Raw genomic sequence first — 21,056 nt, forward strand, 5'->3', positions numbered from 1 at the left:
ATTTGAACCAATGGGACATGGTGGTATATGCCTATAATCATAACTACTCAGGAGGCAGGGGCTAGGGGTAACCAAACTCAACAATTTTGAATTTCCTAGTGCCCTACAGATAGAATATTCATAAACAATTCTATGCTATTATATCCCTTCCTTATCAGCTTGCCTAGGAAGAGTTAAATTAGCATAGTTCAGAAATTAAAGGGTTGATAAATACCATTACTGCAATAACACTATATGAAAAATAAAAGTACACTCAACTATTTCTTCTTAGTCCACTAAAGTCCACGTGGAAAAAGACTCAAGAAAAGAGGACAGATACAACGGTTATGGAGAACAGAATCTTTCCAGAGTCATTCTGCTTAACTTGTTGAATTTTAAAAAAAGATGAGATAATTTCTACATAATATGTATTCAGTATTTATAATGTGCCAGTCAGCATCCTACGAGTTAAAACCGTCAACTCACGTAACCCTTACAAAACTCCTAAGATAGGGTACTATTATTTTCTTGTCAGACGATGAGAAAAATGAATTGTGGAATTAACTTGTCTAGGGAAATACAGTTATTATAATAAGCAGGAAAGCCATGTTTTTAATCCAAGTAGTGTAACTCCATAAACTGTGATCTTAATCTGTATTATTAGTTTTTTATGTGTTTCTTTCTTTCTTTCTTTTTTTTTTCAAGCCAGACTTTGGCTTTCAAACTGTTCCTCAGAGTCCTGGGATCCATGAGAAAGCTTCTGGGGCCATTGTGGAAAGTAAAGGAAAGCAGATGGGGTTCTGGGAACTTCACCCAACCAAAGCAATTTTACCATATCTACTTAAATATTGGGGACACAATTAAACTTTCCACGGTAACTTAAAAAAAAGTTTTGATGCTAAAATACAAAGCGTTTGAAAATCACAATATCTAGGCTACAATCTTCATAAGGTCAGGATATACAGTTGTTCTTGGTATCCACAGGGGATTGGTCACAGGAGCCCCCCTCTCCACCTTGGGGATACCAAAATCCATAGATGCTCAAGTTCTTGATATAAAATGGTGTTGTTATTTGTATATAACCTACATATATCTTCACATATACTTTAAATCATCTCTAGATTTGTTATAATACTTAATAAAATGTAAATGCTATGTTAATTGTTATACTGCATTGTTTTAAAATTCACATTATTTTAAATTGTCATTTATTTATTTATTTTTGAGATGGAGTTTTGCTCTTGTCACCCAGGCTGGAGTGTAATGGCATAATCTTGGCTCACTGCAACCTCTGCCTCCCGGGTTCAAGCGATTCTCCTGCCTTAGCCTCCCAAGTAGCTTGGATTACAGGTGTCCGCCATCATGCCCGGCTAATTTTTGTATTTTTTAGTAGAGACGAGCTTTCATCATGTTGGCCAGGCTGGTCTCAAACTCCTGACCTCAGGTGATCCACTCGCCTTGGCCTCCCAAAGTGCTGGGATTACAGGCATGAGTCACCATGCCTGGACAAACTGTTGTATTGTTATTTTTTACTGTGCTATATGGCAGTACCATATTCACCAAACAAGGTTAATACTCATACCATTACATCAGAAAATCTTAAGTACCAATATCATTAAATTAAATAATAACAGTAATAATGTTAAATCACACTCAGATTGGTGCTGCTTAGTTTTTAATCATGTGTGGTCAAAAGATTTCACTATCTCAAGGCTACTGATGGGCTAAGTATAACCCACGCTTACATTAAAAAAGTATACTTTTTACACTTTTTTTTAAAACATATGTTAATACTATACCACCTGATGTGCTGAAATGATCACTTAAATTTGGAGGACACTGAATTAATTTAAGAGGTTACATTAAAATTCAAATTGTCAGTAGAGATAATATTTGATAATATTTTCTAAAATTCATGAACGTCTTCAATTTCAAAGAAGTTACAAGGAAACTTGAAAAAAGCATAACTGAAGAAATAGTATCTGACAAAACCTAAAGAATCTATTCTATTAGTTATCTATTACCCTTTTTATTTTTGGATCTATGAACTACATGAATTTTTGTGAAATAGAGGAGTAAAGGCTACTGCCACCATTTTGTACTCCCTCTTACAGTCAATTTTCAGCTCGAGAGCTGACATCTTAATCAATTAAAAATCAAGGAAGTTTTAAGAAAATAAAACTAAAGGCCTAGCTTTTCTAATTCCAGATGTGAACTAAAAGCTAAAGCTGCACAAGTAAAAACTCATTTTTCTCTTCTCCAAATTGTTTGAAGAATTTTATTTTAGAGACAATATAGTTTCCAACTAAATAAAGCTATAATCATGAAATAATATCCACTGCTTAAAATACTCACTGCTAAAATTTTTGTCAAAAAATTTTATGGCTATTACCATAAAATTATAAACCATCACGCTCACGGCTGTGTCTCAGATGAAATGGAATACGTGATGGTAAAATATATTAGGAGGGTCTGCAATAGAGCTATCAATTTATTCTAATAAAATAGTTTTGAATAGAAGCAAAAATGAATAAACTGAAGATCCTCACACCTTAAACATAACATGCAAGAAAGCTAAACGATGCCAAATCTAGCTTAACCTAGCTGGTTAAAAGATTCAATTTGAATACCTATTTCTGAGAAATTGCAGTTAACCATATGCAGACAATACTAAACAGATGTATCAAAGGCACAGAAAACTAGGATGTGTATTGCTTTAGAAGGAATTTAGTCTGAATGCTGGCCCAAGCCTCCCATGAATGATTAGCATCAACACAAACTCTTGTGCTCTCCTGACAGATTCAAATTTTGAATCCCTATGTTGTTGAAATATTTTATTAATATTTATGAAAAAGCACCAAGATTGGTTTTCTAAACTAGGAAAAAAAACTCTAGCTGATATCAAGCATCTGGAACCAAAGTAATTTTGGCAGTTCAAGGATAAAGAGGTATATAAAAATTAATATAACTTCATGATCTGAGAACAGGGTTTTCTAGTACTGGTATAATCACAATTTACATAAAACATGTTCCAGAGATGGTCCAACATATATTATAATTTGTCTGTCCCATTCCTATCTCTGAAAGCTAAGCACCCATGTACTTTACTTTGTTATTTAACTATTAGGATAATAATACATTTTGGCTTTCTTCCTCATCTAGAAAAATAAAGATAAAAATTTAAATTGTCTCTATGTCTAACTAGAGCTAGAATTCTTGAAAAACTATTTTGAATAAAGTAATTCACACTATACTATGAGCAGGATTACTCACTTGAAGATTTAAAGGAAGAGTTTATTAACCTATATATTAACCTATCTGCTTAGGCAGATAGGCCACTTCCCAAGTGGTTCAACTCTAAAGCAAAATACCAGAAATCGATTATGCCTTCCCCATTCAGTTTCTAAAAGGATGCTAACTCCTGGCCTATAGTGTATGACAGATTCTAATTTCCAAGAATGCTATAAAGGCAATGGTTAATTTAGGAAACAGCTGTATGAATGATGATGTACAAAAAGATTCACTTAGAATACTGAATGGTGAAGAGTCATCCTTTTCTCAGATAGTGAGAAAGATGTCTAATAATGTCCTTATCAATCTATACCCTGCATTTAATCTATATCTTTTGAGGCTGCCTCCTGGGCATAGGAGATTCAACAAAAAAATATGAATAGAGAACAGAAAAGTTTAGATTTAAAACTAAAAATCCAGAATTCACAAAAGAGACTGACGAAAAAAAGGTTAAAATTCAAATATCAAAAATGGTTTGCCATTATTCTGAGCTTTTATAAACACAGAAATTTTATCTGTAAAAGGGGAATAAAATAACCAGCCCTAAGTTTATACACAGTAACAGTGATATTAAAAAATATATCTCTCTCATTACTTCAGAATCAATCAAAGACATAAATATTTAACAAGTTGAGGATACAGACTAGAGCAGAAAGAAAAGAAAAAGGGGGTGGGGGCAGGGGAAAGGTAGTTATCTCTTATATCCCCAAATTAAAAGACCTTTAAGGGAAAGTGATTTGTTAAAGTATGTATAGATAAAGAAGTTCCCAAGATTTTCCTTTTTAAAATTTTAATTTCCCATTAAGACAAAAAAAAAAAAAAAAAAAGAAAAAAAAAGTGCAACAGACTGCTACTGAATAATGGAGGGAACTCACTAGTTTTGCTTTTTTTTTCCTCCCTTTTTAGACAGCTTAAGTTTTCTGTCTGATATTATATTTTTGCAAATATAATCTTGTACATTATGTTAATCAATCACATGTCACCTAATTGAGAAACATATATTCTACTACCAGTAGTAGAATGAATGAGTCAAATATGTATGCTTAAATCTTCCATGAAAAATGAACTTTCAAAACATATACTCATGTTCTGGCATGAAAAACCCAACTTTATCTTCTTGTATTACAGATTTCCATGAAACATGAGTTTCATTTTGTTTACAAAGACCTACCTGAATAGCTGAGTTCATGAAACACGTATTTCCCAAGTTACTTAGGCCACAGAGGCCTGGCTGTTCATTGTTTCTTCCAGGTTCCGAATAATCATAGTTCTTATAAGCAGTATATGATGGAAGACAGTAATTTGAGTTTTTCACACTGGAAGAAAAAAAATTTTCATAATGCAGCCAATTATATTACAACATATTTATAATAAAGAGTACTTTAGGCCTATTTATAAGATATGTGGTTGATCATTACATTTCTTTTGTAAAGTACTCAACTCAGATACTTTTTTAAAGACTTGACCCTCAAACAAAATAACTCACCCTGAATTAAGATACTCCTTATCCAATCAACAAAATAACTCTCATATACCACACCAACCAATACAAACCACTATTATATCTTTCTACCTTTGATTAACTAGAGCAGCTTTACAGCTTGCTCCATTCCCCATTGCTCCATCAAATTTAAAACATTCAGATTTTAAATACCACCCGCAGCAACAAATCATCTCCTTTATGACCCTTTGCATTCTGTTATTGTAATAGAATAAAAATGGTAGAAACAGTAAGAGTTATGCTTTAAAAAGTTACAGGTAAGAGCAGAGATTTCCAAGGCCACTGTGACCTCACTGTTATGATGCACTGAAGATTCCATTTATAGTTTCTATGCGAGACCAGCAAAAACTAGTATTCAAATGCAGAAAATAGCCTGGGTGAACAGGAATGCAAAAATGATTCCACGCAAGTATATCCCAGTGTTATTTGCCTTTTCTTTCTTTTGGTTTCTCAGAACAATGTAGTTTATTTAATTAGATAAATATAACCTCAAGATAATTTAAATGTTAATATTAAAAAACTGTAATATTCTAAAAGTTACAAAATCAGTATAATTTTTAGAAAGAAGAAAATAAGTTAAACGATCCCTCTTCCTTTCGCATATAATAAAAAATAATTTTGTGAAAAAGAATGGATTCTTTCTTATTTTTTAATAGGTCATCTTATAAAATATGTATGATGAATATTTTGGATATAATTCAAAAGCATGCTTTCAATCTGTTTTTATTAATTAGAAAAAACCTGAATGAGATCTTTCCTAAAAGCAAATGATGCTATAAATAGAACAGCTTTATAAATGAGCATGATAAATCAGTATCTCTAGCAATTCACAACTGGCTATAATTTATTCCTGGTATTACTTTTTTTAAAGTAGTTTTTTCTTATAATTTTAAATACTTCACTTTATTATTCCACATAGGACACTCTCACTTTATTATTATAAAACTTTATGTGAACTATACTACCTGTTCTAAGAAAGTCTTTAGTAAACACACATACACACACACACACACACACACGCACACACACACACACACCACCCCCAGAGAAAACACACAAAACCAAACCAACCTAAAATTACACATACAATGGTGGCCTACTAATGTTTTTGCATTTTTTAAAAAAACACTCCTTTCTCCTACAAACAAAAAAGGTCAACTCCTCAACTCTGAATAAATAATCCACCCTGAGATAAAAACAGCAGGCGCCAAAGAAATGTAACATTGATCAATTCAAATTCGGAATTGCTAGACTTATAGCTATTTACTTGACTTAAACTAAAACAAAACACAAAAAATATAATTCATGCATCTTTCTTTGGCAAATCATTAGCCCATGATTCACATTTTATTTCATATTCCTAGTAACTAATAAAGTACAAAGCGCCTATTAGCAATTTTAAGTATTTTTGCTCATAATTGGATTATTGAATCTAACTTTGGGTACACACAACAAAAAGCTGAAGTACAAAAAAAATCCTGTTTTTCTTTTATAAGTTTAAGTAGTGCTAAAAATGAAGATCTGCTGTATATTATTTTAAAAAATGCAAGGCTTTCATTTTCTACACATTCTACACATTACAGAGAAGAAAAAACTTCTGGCTATAAAATCATAGTAAAATTTAAGCAGCCAGAGCACACAGGAAAGTATGCCCAAATGCATGGTCATGCCTATACACACACACACACACGTGAAAAGACTAAAAGCACATTTACATGCTCATTCCATAAGTATATATTCAGATATCCTGTCTCTCCCCACGTGTAACACAAAGGGATGCTGGAAGCTCTACTCTTCTTTGCAGCAACATGATGGAATTTGATGGGATAGAAATTGCTATTTACTGAGAACTGAACAAAAAACTTACTTGCAAAGCAGTTTTTTGGTTTTGTTTTTAAAAAAATCTAAATCCCTAAATAATATCTACAACTTTGTTCAAAGATTGAGATAGTCTAGATGCTCAAAATGATAATGAAAATCAATGAATTTAAGATACTTTAATATTATCTTGATTGGTCACTTACAATCCACATATTATGTGTGCTCTAAATGAAATATTAAGGCTTGTCATGGAAAATATCAAAACTAGCAGTTTATATAATTCAAAAAATATATGAAAATCTGGGCCCTAAAGATAGCCTCTAGTACCTTTCATGACTATGTCTACTAATTATTTCCTAAAGATCTTAAGCTAGTCATCATCTTTTAAGGCTATGCTACTTTGCAAAAATAAATTTACAGTAATAGTAATGGGAATTTTAATACTATATTAGATCAATTCTGTATTATATCTATCCTTAATAAAAATACACTAAAAATACACTTTTTTTGTGAAATTGAACCTTACCTTTCCATAAAAGATGTCAGATTGACTTTTAAACTAGCACTGACACCTGACTTTAAAAATATATAATTTAATCCTCATAACTATAATTATGCCCATTTTACAGTTAATGAAATGATGCTTTTAGCTAACAAATTTATCAAGAGCCAGATGGCTAGCTCTGGTAGTTTCCAAAATTCACAGTTCCTGTTCATGGCTCAATCTCATACAGGGAATCATTTTCATTTCAAAGAAAAAGATATAAATGAATTAACAGAAAAATAAAAAAGTGTTCTGCATTTGGAATGTCAAATTGAGACAATAAACACGTTAAAAATATTTTTTAAAGGCAGTATTAGTAATATACCAAAGCAAATATAGCAGGGCAGAAAAATACAGGTTATAGAACTATTACCAGAAAGACAATCTGACAGATATTTAAAAATGTACTTAAATTATAACTGAGGCAAAACCAAATACACAAGGGACTAATAGGTAAAATTATGACACAAGGTAAACAAACTATATTACAGTAATGGATTTTTCATAATACTGGTTTTTAATAAAAACTTATTAAACTTAAATGAAATAATTCCAAGTATACTTTATTACTTGGAATTATTTTATAACAATATTCTTATTTCTGGAAATAAAAATTTTATATCTTAGAAATGTATCAGTGTAGGGTTAAATCTTGAATTTATAAATAAATTTCATAAACTATTGATTTTAATATATTACTTATACTTGTAGACTATTTCCACATACGTAAGGTTTCAAAAACATACTTAATCCAAAAAGGTCATTACCTATTTTACATATTTTTAAAGAAACTATGCTATTTCTATCTGAAGTCTTCCCACAAGCTGAATGGAAATTCAAGAAATAAATTGTATGTAAAACAGTTGTTTAAATATGATAGAATTCAAGTTTTTTAAAGTTAAAAAAAAAAACTTTCCATTTTACGAATGCTTAAGTTCTGTTACTTACTAAGAAAGACAATCCATACATAAAAATGTACTTTTAAGCTCAAAATGGTTCACAGCTTCATGGTACCTCAGTGACTATTCGCTATTAAAGTCCCATAATATGACAGGGCTATTTTAGTGTTTGAATTAAAAAAATATAAATAGCTAAAAATATAATGTAGTCATATGATAGAATCATTCAAATTTAAGACTCTAATTTCTCTCAATAGTTTCTGCAGTCAGAGGTTTTGAGATTAGATTATACTGTCATGTATTTACTAAGAATGCAAACAGAACAAAACCAGAAACACACCAGACCACTCATACCAATATGGTAATTCTGGTCAAAATATAGTCTACATTCAACATAGTCTATATACAATGTTAAAAATCTCTCCAAAGAATGACTGTAAATACCTGTAAATGAATTCTCTTACAGTAAATATGAGAGCCATCTGCAATGAGTAAATCATAAGTAATATTTTATCTAGTATGAAAAAATGACTTGGTAAGTTTACTTAAAGCTCTCATGCAATACAAACCAAATTACGAGGGGTTATTTTCACTCTTTTTTTTTGGCCTGTGCACATACATTTTTAAATAGAAGAGAAGATACTGCAGTGTAATTCTGAATATTCAGTGTCTTCAGTATTTTAGTATTACACTATGTTGTAATATTATTACACATAGTGCACATATCTTTTTATGAATTACTGAAATAAGAATGTAAACGTTTTAAATGTTCTTGATTCATATTGGTAAACAATTTTGCTAGAAAAAATTATTCTAGTACTCCAAACACTCAGAATCATTATAAAAATACATGTCATTGTTTAATTTTTCCCAATGTGACTGAGGTAAGGGAAAGCAAATGGGGTTTTTCATGGTTTTAATTTACATATCTCTAATCAGTAGTGAATGTGAAAATGTAAAATATTTATCCCAGCTGGGCAAGGTGGCTCATGCCTGCAATCTCAGCACTTGGGAGGCTGAGGCAGGAGGATTGCTTGAGCCCAGGAGTTCGAAACCAGCATGGGCAACATAGTGGGACTGTCTCTATGAAAATAATAAAAAGAAAATTAGCGGGGTGTAGTGGCGTGTGCTGTAATCCAAGTACTCAAGAGGCTAAGGTGGGAGGATCACTTGAGCCTGGGAGGTCATGGGTGCAGGGAGCTGTGATTATGACACTGTACTTCAACCTGGGTGACAGGGTGAGATCCTACCTCAAAAAAAGTTTGTCCCTTATTTAATTCCTTTACTTGTATTGCCCAGTGTTTCTAAGACTGTCTTAGAAAATTTCTGATTTTTATGAGCTTGATATATTTAGAATATAAACCCTTTATCATTTGTAACAAGTTCTTTTTTCCATTTATTTTTCCTTTTTAAATATGCTTAACAATTATCTTGGATTTAAAATTCCAGAGAAGAATTCTCAGATATGAGCCAATTTTCTCAACCATATTTCCTGGATAATCTGCCCATTCGTATTAGTCTACAATGCCTCCTGATCATATTAAATTCTTTTTACACAAAGATCTGTTTCTGAGCTGTTAGATAATAAATTTAACTATTGGTGTTTTAATTATTGGTGTTTTAATTTAATTATTGGTGTTTTAATTTTAAAGATTATTTCACAAATAGCTTTAGTCTTTTAGAATTTACTCACTGAGATAATCAGATGCCATTTAGAAACTGAAAAAAATCTAAATACTAAAATTTTTAATTAGTATAATAGTAATACATAATTAGTATCAGTATTAGATAAATATCTAATACTAATATGTTAGTGCAAATATCTAAATACTTTCAATCTAATCCATAAACGGCACTATACATGTCAAAAAAAAATAAAAGGAGGATAATATCTCTAGATCAATATTCTTCCCATAATTTGGGCTAATTACAAATAATAAAGGTTTTCTTTTTCCCTTTTTGAATTAAAAAAACATGTCAATGTTCAAGGTAATACACTCAGAGTCAATACAAGATAATACACTCAGAGTGAAGCTGTGTAACCTTGACTTTCAACTGTTTTTCTTATAGCAATATAACACACACTTCAATAAAATTTTTATAAATTCCATGATTCTAAATTTTATTTGGCAAGGGGTAAGGACATTGTTTTTCTGAACTTCTCAAGAAAAAGTGATTGCCTTTTTCATAAACAAAAATTTATTGTGTGCTTTCCACTTGAGAATCACTGATACACACTTTTTAAAAATATTTTATTATATGTGATTACACATCTAGTTCTAAAATGACATCTGAATTTAAATTCTTCCTAAAAAGTTGTGTTCTAACAAACTTCTAAATATATTTTAATGATTAGTGTTTAGTATATAAAAAATTTTAAGTGTTTTATTTCTTTCAGTATATGTATTAAATCAAGAAGTAATTTAATTGCTTTCTTTTTTGTTGTTACTCATGGAAGAACTGACCGGTAATTTAAAAGAAAACCAATTTTAATGCATTAAGACTTTTATCCTAAATTTTAGATACAAGAGATTTTTTGCAACCATAATAGGGTGATCAATTAAACAAAGAGTTTTTAAGATTCAGTGCTTACTTTCTGTTGTTCATGTTGTTATAATTATTTGATAGAGATGAAGGAGAGATCTTTGGTAAAGTTGAAAAATTGGATGCACCTGGGGACCTTTAAAAATATGAAAATGTTAAATTAGATAAAAAAATGAAGAATTTTTAAATTAATTATGAAATAAAAGAACAGATGACAATGTTTGTTGTAAATGAATGCTGAAAAATAGATTTATGAGCAAAATCACTATTATCCTTTGGTTTTCAATTTTGAATGTATTATTCCTTATAAAAACATAAAAGTACAAAAGGGAACTATTTTCAAATAAAATTTATCAAATTAAATATGCGACTTGCTATTATTCCTATAAATCTACTAACTACATATACCCATTTCCGAGTTTAGGTAACCATTTTTAACATTTTACCATCAATTTCCATCAGTCAATGGAATTAAACTATTCTACTTTGTTTCTCACTGGTACACCATGGCATTCTAATTATGTACAACACTGACACAGAGATCAGAGAACATTCCAATTTTTAAAAATTTAAGGCAATGGGGACAAAATAGATAAAATAATTCCAAGCATAATCCCAATATGCTATATTTGGCCAAAGGGAAAGTCATAAATCTGACTACAGTATACATACCTTATTAATTCAGAATCTTTTTGAAGAAACTGCAATTACTATTGGTTTTTAATCAACAAGTATGTATTAAAGGCATGACTTATAATCAACAAATCTATAATACAGCAATAATTTAAGTACATAAAGGTCACTAAAAGTTTTATTTCCCCTTGTAATTTTGTAAACATGTTATTTTAATTTACTAGGCAACATCTAGGCAAGGGGCTGTAAAAACCTAGGCTTCAGTCCAGTGACTCAGTCATTGTAAATTTTAAATTAGTGAGGCCCCGAATGATTCACTTTTAAATATTATGCTAACGAACAATGAAATGGTCAACAGGCAGAAAAGCATAATCTACAAAATTTGCTTTTAGGTGATTTGGATTTATCTAAATATATATATCTACAATGCATTATGCAGAACAAATGGTGGGCAATAAAAATTTTTAAATATAAAAAAATGTACATTTTAAATTTCATTTTTATTTATTTTTTTAGAGACAGGGTTTCGTTCTGTTGCCCAGGCTGGGGGGCAGTGACACAATCACAGCTCACTGCAGCCTTGACCTCCCAGGCTCAAGAGCTCCTCCATCTCAGCCTACTGAGAAACTGAAACCATAGGCGTGTGCCACCGTGCCCAGCTAATTTAAAAACAAATTTTTTTTGCAGAGACAGAGATCTCACCATATTGCCCAGGCTAATCTCAAACTCCTGGCCTCAAGTGATCCTCTTGCCTCAGCCTCCCAAAGCACTGGGACTACAGGTGTGATTACAGGCTGCACCAGGCCTAATTTAACTTTTAAAGTTTTATACATTATAAAATCTTAGAAAAAAATGTTTTCTTTTCAACGAGGTTGTTTTAGCTGACAAATGATATATATTACTGGATTCTGTTAAGTGGGATTTCTAGTTACGTACCCTTCTGATAGAAGTCCCTTTAACAAGATTTTATTTTACTGTACTAAACTCAAAACCAAAATAGAATCAACCAAGTTTTCTCATAAAACAATGTATAGAACACATTTAAAAAGTAATTTTAATAATCCTAATATTCCCAGATAGTAGTTTTAAAATATTAATAAAAAATGGAAATATCCTGGCATTTTTGCCTCCACATTAAGAATTCTAAATTAGGAAAAAACGTCTAAATTGATTAGGGACTGAGTTATAATAAATTAAGGAGGTTAATTTTTTAAAATGTAATTCATTACAACTTTTCAAAAACATATATAAATTGAATGTTCCCCTGAATCTTATAGTAAAAATTATGGAAATAAAGATCCATTGCTTCATCCAATAAAGTGGCTGAGACATATATATTATATATAATATATATGCACAGTGTATACACTTCGTGTATATACACACACACTGTGTATGTGTGTGTACATATATATATGTACACACACACACTTTTTTCTTTTTCTCATCTGTGGCCTTTTTTATTATTAATTAGCAACTCTAAGAACTATATTAGAAGGAAAAGAAAATGAAATACCATGGAATTAATTTGTATTTTCAGTTTTTATGGAGTTCATTTAAACACTCAAATATTTATTAAATGACTACTGTATGCCTCACCCTTGATAAGTACTGGGAATACAAAGAAAGACACAGTTCCTGACCTCAAACAGCTCACAATCTAATAGGAAAAAATGACATATAAGCAAAATGACTATAATACAAGTACGATAACAAATTCTAATATAAAATTTTGTAGGTGGTGACATAAGGTGATTTAAAAATGACGTACAATTAGAGGGATAGGTGGGAAGTAAAAGAGTATTACAGTTAGGAAGAATAGCATGTAGAAATCATGTAGAAACCATGATGTGTTCAGGGAATTACCAGTAAATTCAGCTTGGCTCAAAGACTAGGAAGTACTGACAGGAACAGAGGTTACTAAGGTAGGTATGATAATAAAGGGTCTTTTATATTCTATGAAGAAATCTGGAGTTTATCCAATTGTGCTGGAGCATGTCGAAAGATTTTAATAGGGTATCAACAAAATCAGATTTGTATTCTAGGAACTTTTAAGGAAGAGAAAAAGACTGAAGATTGGGAGACCAGTTAGGGAACTATAAAAACAACAAAGGTAAGAATTAATAAGGGGTGGAGTTAAGAAAGTAGAGTGGGCAAGGGCAACATATCTTGGATGTTTAGGAAGCAGTTCTCAAAGTATAGTCCATGGATCCTGGGGGTCATCAAGACCCTTTTTAAGGTGTCCATTGGTGAGGTCACAACTATTTTCATAATAATATCAAAGTGTTATTTAAATGTTATTTGACCTCTTTCACTGAGTGGATATTGGCACTGATAGTGCAAAAGCAATGGTGGATAAAACTGCTGAAACCTTAGCATGAATCAAAGGAGTAGCACTAACCTATACTTCACATCACAGTAAAAAAGTTTCACTTGAGAATATCCACATTGAAAAAAATAAAAAATTACTGATTTTATTAAATCTTAACTCTTATATTTCTTTTTAATATTATCTGACAAACTGGGAAGTTTGCATAAAGCATATCTGCTACAAACTGAAGTATCATGGCTGTCATGAGGAAAAGCTTGTGTAGTTATTTGAACTGCATGAACTACAAGTGGAATCAGTCATTGTTTTCATGACACCACTCTCTTTTCTCTTTTACATTAGGAAACGACTATGTGTGGTTATGTGAACTTGACTATTGATATGGTTTGATTCTGTGTCCCCACCCAAATCTCATCTTGTAGCTTTCATAATCCTCTGGTGTTGTGGGAGGGGCCCGGTGGGAAATGATTGAATCACAGGGGCGGGTCTTTCCCATGCAGTTCTTGTGATAGTGAATGAATCTCACAAGATCTGATGGTCTTAAAAATGGGAGTTTTTCAGCACAAGCTCTCTTTCTTTGCCTGCCACCATCCATGTAAGACATGACTTGCTCCTCCTTGCCCTCTGCCATGATTGTGAGGCCCCCCCACCCCAGACACGTGGAACTGTTAAGTCCAATGAACCTCTTTCTTTTGTAAATTGCCCAGTCTCAGGTATGTCTTTCTCAGCAGCATGACAACAGACTAAAAGAGTAAACTGGTACCAGTAGAGTGGGGTGTTGTTGAAAAGATACCCGAAAATGTGTAAGCAACTTTGGAACTGGGTAATAGGCAGAGGTTGGAACAGTTTGGAGGACTCAGAAGACAGGAAAATGTGGGAAAGTTTGGAACTTCCTGGAGACTTGGAGGACTCAGGAGACAGGACGATGTGGGAAAGTTTAAAACTTCCTAGAGACTTGCTGAATGGCTTTGACCAAAATGCTGACACTGTTATAGACAATAAAGTCCAGGCTGAGGCAGTCTCAGATGGAAATGAGGAACTTGTGAACTGGAGCAAGGGTGACTCTTGCTATGTTTTAGCAAAGAGACTGGTGGCATTTTGCCCCGACCCTAGAGATTTGTGGAACTTTGAACTTGGGAGAGATGATTTAGGGAATTTGGCAGAAGAAATCTAAGCAGCAAACCATTCAGGATGTGACTTGGGTGCTGCTAAAGGCATTCAGTTTTATAATGGGAACAGAGCATAAAAGGTTGGAGAATTTGCAGCCTGACAATGCAATAGAAATGAAAATCCCGTTTTCTGAGGAGAAATTCAAGCCGGCAAAAGTACCGAGCAGCCAAATGTTAATCCCCAAGACAATGGGGAAAATGTCTCCAGGGCATGTCAGAGGTCTTCACAGCAGCCCCTCCCATCACAGGCCTGGAGGCCTAAAAGGAAAGATGGTTTTATGGGCTGGGCCCAGGACCACCCTGCTCTGTGCAGCCTAGGGACGTGGTACCCTGTGTTTCAGCTGCTCTGGCCATGGCTAAAAGGGGCCAAGGTACAGCTCAGGCTGTTGCTTCAGAGTGTGGAAGCCCCAAATCTTGGCAGCTTCCATGTGGTGTTGGGCCTGTGGGTGTACAGAAGTCAAGAATTGAGGTTTGGGAACCTCCACCTTGATTTCAGAGGATGTATGGAAATGCCTGGATAACCAGGCAGAAGTTGCTGTAGGGGTGGGGTCCTCATGGAGAACCTCTGCTATGGCAGCCAGGAAGGGAAATATGGGTTTGGAGCCCCCATAGAGAGTCCCTACTGGGGCACCACCTACTGGAGCTGTGAGAAGAGGGCTGCTGTCCTCCAGACCCCAGAATGGTAGATCTACTGACAGCTTGCACTGTGCAGCTGGAAAAGCTGCAGACAATGTTGGCCCATGAAAACAGCCAGGAGTGGGGCTACACCCTGCAAAGCCACAGGGAAAGAGCTGCTCAAGGCTGTGGGAGCCCACCTCTTGTGCCAGCGTGACCCGGATGCGAGACATGGAGTCAAAGGAGATCATTTTGGAGCTTTAAGATTTGACTGCCTTGCTGGATTTCGGACTTGCACTGGGCCTATAGACCCTTTGTTTTGGCCAATTTCTCCCATTTGGAATGGCTGTGTTGACCCAATGCCTGTATCCTCCTTGTATCTAGGAAGTAACTAACTTGTTTTTGATTTTACAGGCTTATAGGTGGAAGGGACTTGCCTTGTCTCGAATGAGACACTGGACTGTGTACTTTTGAGTTAATGCTGAAATGAGTTGAGACTTTAGGGGACTGTTGGGAGGGCATGACTGGTTTTGAAATGTGAAGAGATGAGATTTGGGAGGGGCCAGGGGCAGAATGATATGGTTTGGCTCTGTGTCCCCACCCAAATCTCATCTTGTAGCTCCTGTAATTCCCATGTGTTGTGGGATGGGCCTTGTGGGAGATAACTGAATCATGGGGGCGAGTCTTTTCCATGCTGTTCTGTGATAGTGAATGGGTCTCATGAGATCTGATGGTTTTAAAAATGGCAGTTTTGGGGAGGGGCCAAGATGGCCAAATAGAAACAGCTCTGGTCTGAGGTTCCCAGGGAGATCAATGGAGAAGGTAGGTGATTTCTGCATTTCCAACTGAGGTATCCATCTCATTGGGACTGGTTAGGTAGTGGGTACAACCCACAGAGAGTGAGCAGAAGCAGGGTGGGGCGTTGCTTCACCCGGGAAGTGCAAGGAATTGGGGGACCTCCCTCCTCCAGCCAAGGGAAGCCATGAGGGACTGTGCTACCTGGCCCGGGTACTATGCTTTTCCCATGGTTTTTGCAATCTGCAGATTAGGAGATTCCCTCCTGTGCCTACACCACCGGGGCCCTGGGTTTCAAGCACAAAACTGGGTGGCTGTTTGGGCAGGCACTGAGCTAGCTGTAGGAGTTTTTCTCATAACTACAGTGGTGCCTGGAATGCCAGCGAGACAGAACCATTCACTCCCCTGGAAAGGGGGCTGAAGCCAGGGAGCCAAGTGGTCTCGCTCAGCGGGTCCCACTCCCATGGATCCCAGAAAGCTAGGAACCACTGGCTGGAAATTCTCACTGCCAGCACAAGTCTGGAGTTGACCTGGGACGATGGAGCTTGTTTAGGGGAGGGGCATCCGCCATTACTGAGGCTTTAGTAGGTGGTTTCCCCTGACAGTGCTATGGAGACTGGGGGGAGGTTTTGACTGGGCAGGATTCACCACAGTGTGGCAAAGTGGCTGTGGCCAGACTGCTTCTCTACATTCCTCCTCACTGGGCAGGGCATCTCTGAAGAAAATGCAGCAGCCCCAGCCAGGGGCTTACAGATAAAACTCTCATCTCCCTGGGACAGAGACACTGGGGGAGGGACGGCTGTGAGTGTAGCTTCAGTGGACTTAATCTTTCCTGGCTGCTGGCTCTGAAGAGAGCAGCTGATCCTGAGAAGGGGGATTCTCCCAGCACAGCGTACCAGCTCTGCTAAGGGACAGGCTGCCTCCTGAAGTGGGTCCCTGATCCCGTGTCTCCTGCCTGGGAGAGACCTCCCAACAGGGGTCGACAGACACCTCATACGGGAGAGCTCCGGCTGGCATCAGGCCAGTGCCCCTCTGGGACGAAGCTTCCAGAGGAAGGAGTAGGCAGCAATCTTTGCTGTTCTGCAGCCTCCACTGGTGATAACCAGGCGAACAGGGTCTGGAGTAGACCTCCAGCAAACTGCAGCAGACCTGCAGAAGAGGGGCCCGACTGTTAGAAGAAAAACAAACAAGCAGAAAGCAACAACATCAACAAAAAGACCCCCCAATAAAAACCCCATCCAAAGGTCATCAGCCTCAAAGACCAAAGGTAGACAAATCCATGAAGATGAGGACAAACCAGCACAAAAACGCTGAAAATTCCAAAAGCCAGAATGCTTCTTCTCCAAATGATCGCAACTCCTCTCCAGCAAGGGCACAAAACTGGATGGAGACTGAGACTGATGAATTAACAAAAGATTTCAGAAGGTGGGTAATAACAAACTCCTCTGAGCTAAAGCAGCATGTTCTAACCCAATGCAAGGAAGCTAAGAACCTTGATAAAAGGTTACAAGAACTGCTAACTACAATAACCAGTTTAGCAAGGAACATAAATGGCCTGATGGAACTGAAAAACATAGCACGAGAAATCAGAGAAGCATACGAAAGTATCAATAGCTCAATCGATCAAGCGGAAGAAAGGATACCACAGATTGAAGATCACCTTGCTGAAATAAGGTGTGAAGACAAGATTAGAGAAAAAAGAATGAAAAGGAATGAACAAAGCCTCCAAGAAATATGGGACTATGTGAAAAGACCAAACCTACAATTGATTAGTGTAACTGAAAGTGACGGGGAGAATGGAACCAAGTTGGAAAACACACTTCAGAGAGATGTGAACTCTCAGGAGAACTTCCTCAACCTAGTTCAGGAGAACCTCCCCAACCTAGTAAGACAGGCCAACATTCCCATTCAGGAAATACACAGACCACCACTAAGATACTCCATGAGAAGATCAACCCCAAGACACATAATCGTCAGATTCTCCAAGGCTCAAATGAAGGAAACAATGTTAAGGGCAGCCAGAGAGAAAGGTCAGGTCACCTACAAAGGGAAGCCCATCAGACTAACAGCAGATCTCTCTGCAGAAACCCTATAAGCCAGAAGAGAGTGGGGGCCAATATTCAACATTCTTAAAGAAAGGATTTTTCAACCCAGAGTTTCATATACAGGCAAACAAAGCTTCAGAAGCAAAGGAGAAATAAAATCCTTTCCAGACAAGCAAATGCAGAGGGATTTTGTCACCACCAGGCAGCCCTTACAAGAACTCCTGAAGGAAGCACTAAATATGGAAAGGAAAAACTGGTACCAGCCACTGCAAAAACACACCAAAATATAATGACCAATGACACTATGAAGAAACTGCATCAACTAATGTGCAAAAAAACCAGCTAGCATCATGATGACTGGATCAAATTCACACATAACAATATTTAGCCTTAAATATAAATGGGCTAAATGCCCCAATTAAAAGACATAGACTGGCAAATTGGATGAAGAGTCAAGACCCATTGGTGTGCTTTATTCAGGACACCCATCTCACATGCAAAGACATACATAGGCTCAAAAAAAAGGGTTGGAGGAGTATTTACCAAGCAAATGGAAAGAAAAAAAAAAGCAGGGGTTGAAATACTAGTCTCTGATAAAACAGACATAAAACCAACAAAGATCAAAAAAGACAAAGAAGGGCATTACATAACGGTAAAGGGATCAATGCCACAAGAAGAGCTAACTATCCTAAATATATGTGGACCCAATATAGGAGCACCCAGATTCATAAAACAAGTTCTTAGAGACCTTGAAAGAGACTCAGACTCCCATGCAATAATAGTGGGACTCTTTAACACCCTACTGTCAATACTAGACAGATCAATGAGACAGAAAATTAACAAGGATATTCAGGACTTGAACTCAGCTCTGGATCAAGTGGACCTCATAGACATCTACAAACTCTTCACCACTAATCAACAGAATATACATTCTTCTCAGCGCCGCATGGCACTTATTCTAAAATCGATCACATAAATGGAAGTAAAACACTCCTCAGCAAATGCAAAAGAACAGAAATCCTAACAGTCTCTCAGACCACAGTGCAATCAAGTAAGAACTCAGGATAAGAAACTCACCCAAAATGGCACAACTACATGGAAATTGAAGAACCTGCTCCTGAATGACTCCTGAGTAAGTAACAAAATGAAGGCAGAAATAAAGAAGTTCTTTGAAACCAATGAGAACAAAGAGACAATGTACCAGAGATTCTGCTAAAGCAGTGTGTAGAGGGAAATTTATAGCACTAAATGCCCATATCAGAAAGCTGGAAAGATATGAAATTGAAACCCTAATATCACAATTAAAAGAACTAAAGAAGGAAGAGCAAACAAATTCAAAAGCTAGCCGAAGACAAGAAACAACTAAGATCAGAGCAGAACTAAAGGAGATAGAGACAGGAAGAACCCTTCAAAAAATAAAAATAAACGAATCCAGGAGCTGGTTTTTTGGAAAAAAATAACAAAATAGATAGACTGCTAGCTAGACTAATGAAGAATAAAGAGAGAAGAATCAAATAGACACAATAAAAATGATAAAGGGGATATCACCACTGATCCCACAGAAATAAAAACTACCATCAGAGAGTACTATAAACACCTCTATGCAAATAAACTAGAAAATCTAGAAGAAATGGATAAATTCCTGGACACATACACCCTCCCCAGACTAAACCAGGAAGAAGTCGAATCCCTGAATAGACCAATAACAAGTTCTGAAATTGAGGCAGTAATCAATAGCCTACCAACCACAAAAGGCCCAGGACCAGACTGATTCACAGCCAAATTCTACCAGAGGTACAAAGAGGAGCTGGTACCATTCCTTCTGAAAATATTTCAAACAATTGAAAAAGAGGGACTCTTCTCTAACTCAACTTTTAGGGGGCCAGCATCATCCTGATACCAAAAGCTGGCAGAGACACAACAAAAAAAGAAAATTTCAGGCCAATATCCCTGATGCACATTGATGCAAAAATCCTTAATAAAATATTGGTCAACCGAATCCAGCAGCACATCAAAAAGCTTATCCACCATGATCAAGTGAGCTTCATCCCTGGGATGCAAAGCTGGTTCAACATACGCAAAACAATAAAAGTAATCCATCACATAAACAGAACCAATGACAAAAACCACATAAGTAACTCAATAGATGCAGAAAAGGCCTTCAATAAAATTCAACATCCCTTCATGTTAAAAACTCTCAATAAACTATTGATGAAACATATCTCAAAATAATAAGAGCTATTTATGACAGACCCATAGCCAATATCATATTGAATGGGCAAAAGCTGGAAGTACTCCCTCTGAAAACCAGCACAAGACAAGGATGCCCTCTCTCACCACTCCTATTCAACAAAGTATTGGAAGTTCTGGCCAGGGCAACTAGGCAAGAGAAAGAAATAAAGAGTATTTAAATAGGAAGAGAGGAAGTCAAATGGTCTCTGTTTGCAGATGACATGATTGTATATTTAGAAAAGCCCATTGTCTCAGTCCAAAATCTCCTTAACCTGATAAGCAACTTCAGCAAAATCTCAGGATACAAAATCAACGTGCAAAAATCACAAGCATTCCTATACACCGAAAATAGACAAGCAGAGAGCCAAATCATGAGTGAACTCCCATTCATAACTGCTACAAAGGGAATAAAATACCTATGAATACAACCTACAATGGACGTGAAGGACCTCTTCAAGGAGAACTACTGTGAAAATGGCCACATTGCCCAAAGTAATTTATAGATTCAATGCTATCCCCATCAAGCTACCATTGACATTCTTCACAGAATTAGAAAAAACTACTTTAAATTTCATGTGAAACAAAAAATGAACCTGTATAGCCAAGACAGTCCTAAGCAAAAATAACAAAGCTGGAGGCATCACACTACCTGACTTCAA

At 35.6% G+C, this 21,056-nt stretch overlaps 1 protein-coding gene across 5 annotated transcripts in view; it reads right to left on the bottom strand.

The window, feature by feature from the left end:
* Positions 1 to 21,056, bottom strand: part of USP15 (ubiquitin specific peptidase 15) — a 146,121-nt gene that overhangs the window by 46,221 nt on the left and 78,844 nt on the right. For 2 of the 5 annotated variants that reach the window (XM_003824818.7, XM_034935534.3), the window contains 2 exons: positions 10,629 to 10,715; positions 4,442 to 4,586 (listed from right to left, as the gene is read on the bottom strand). In XM_003824818.7, coding sequence (XP_003824866.1) covers positions 4,442 to 4,586; positions 10,629 to 10,715 — 232 coding nt within the window. Of the gene's footprint in view, positions 1 to 4,441; positions 4,587 to 4,843; positions 5,058 to 10,628; positions 10,716 to 21,056 lie in introns of those variants that run through there. The other 3 variants (XM_055096527.1, XM_055096526.1, XM_003824819.6) reach the window with 3 other exon arrangements.

Source organism: Pan paniscus, chromosome 10 (assembly GCF_029289425.2).
Source record: "Pan paniscus chromosome 10, NHGRI_mPanPan1-v2.0_pri, whole genome shotgun sequence".
Taxonomy (NCBI): Eukaryota; Metazoa; Chordata; class Mammalia; order Primates; family Hominidae; genus Pan; species Pan paniscus.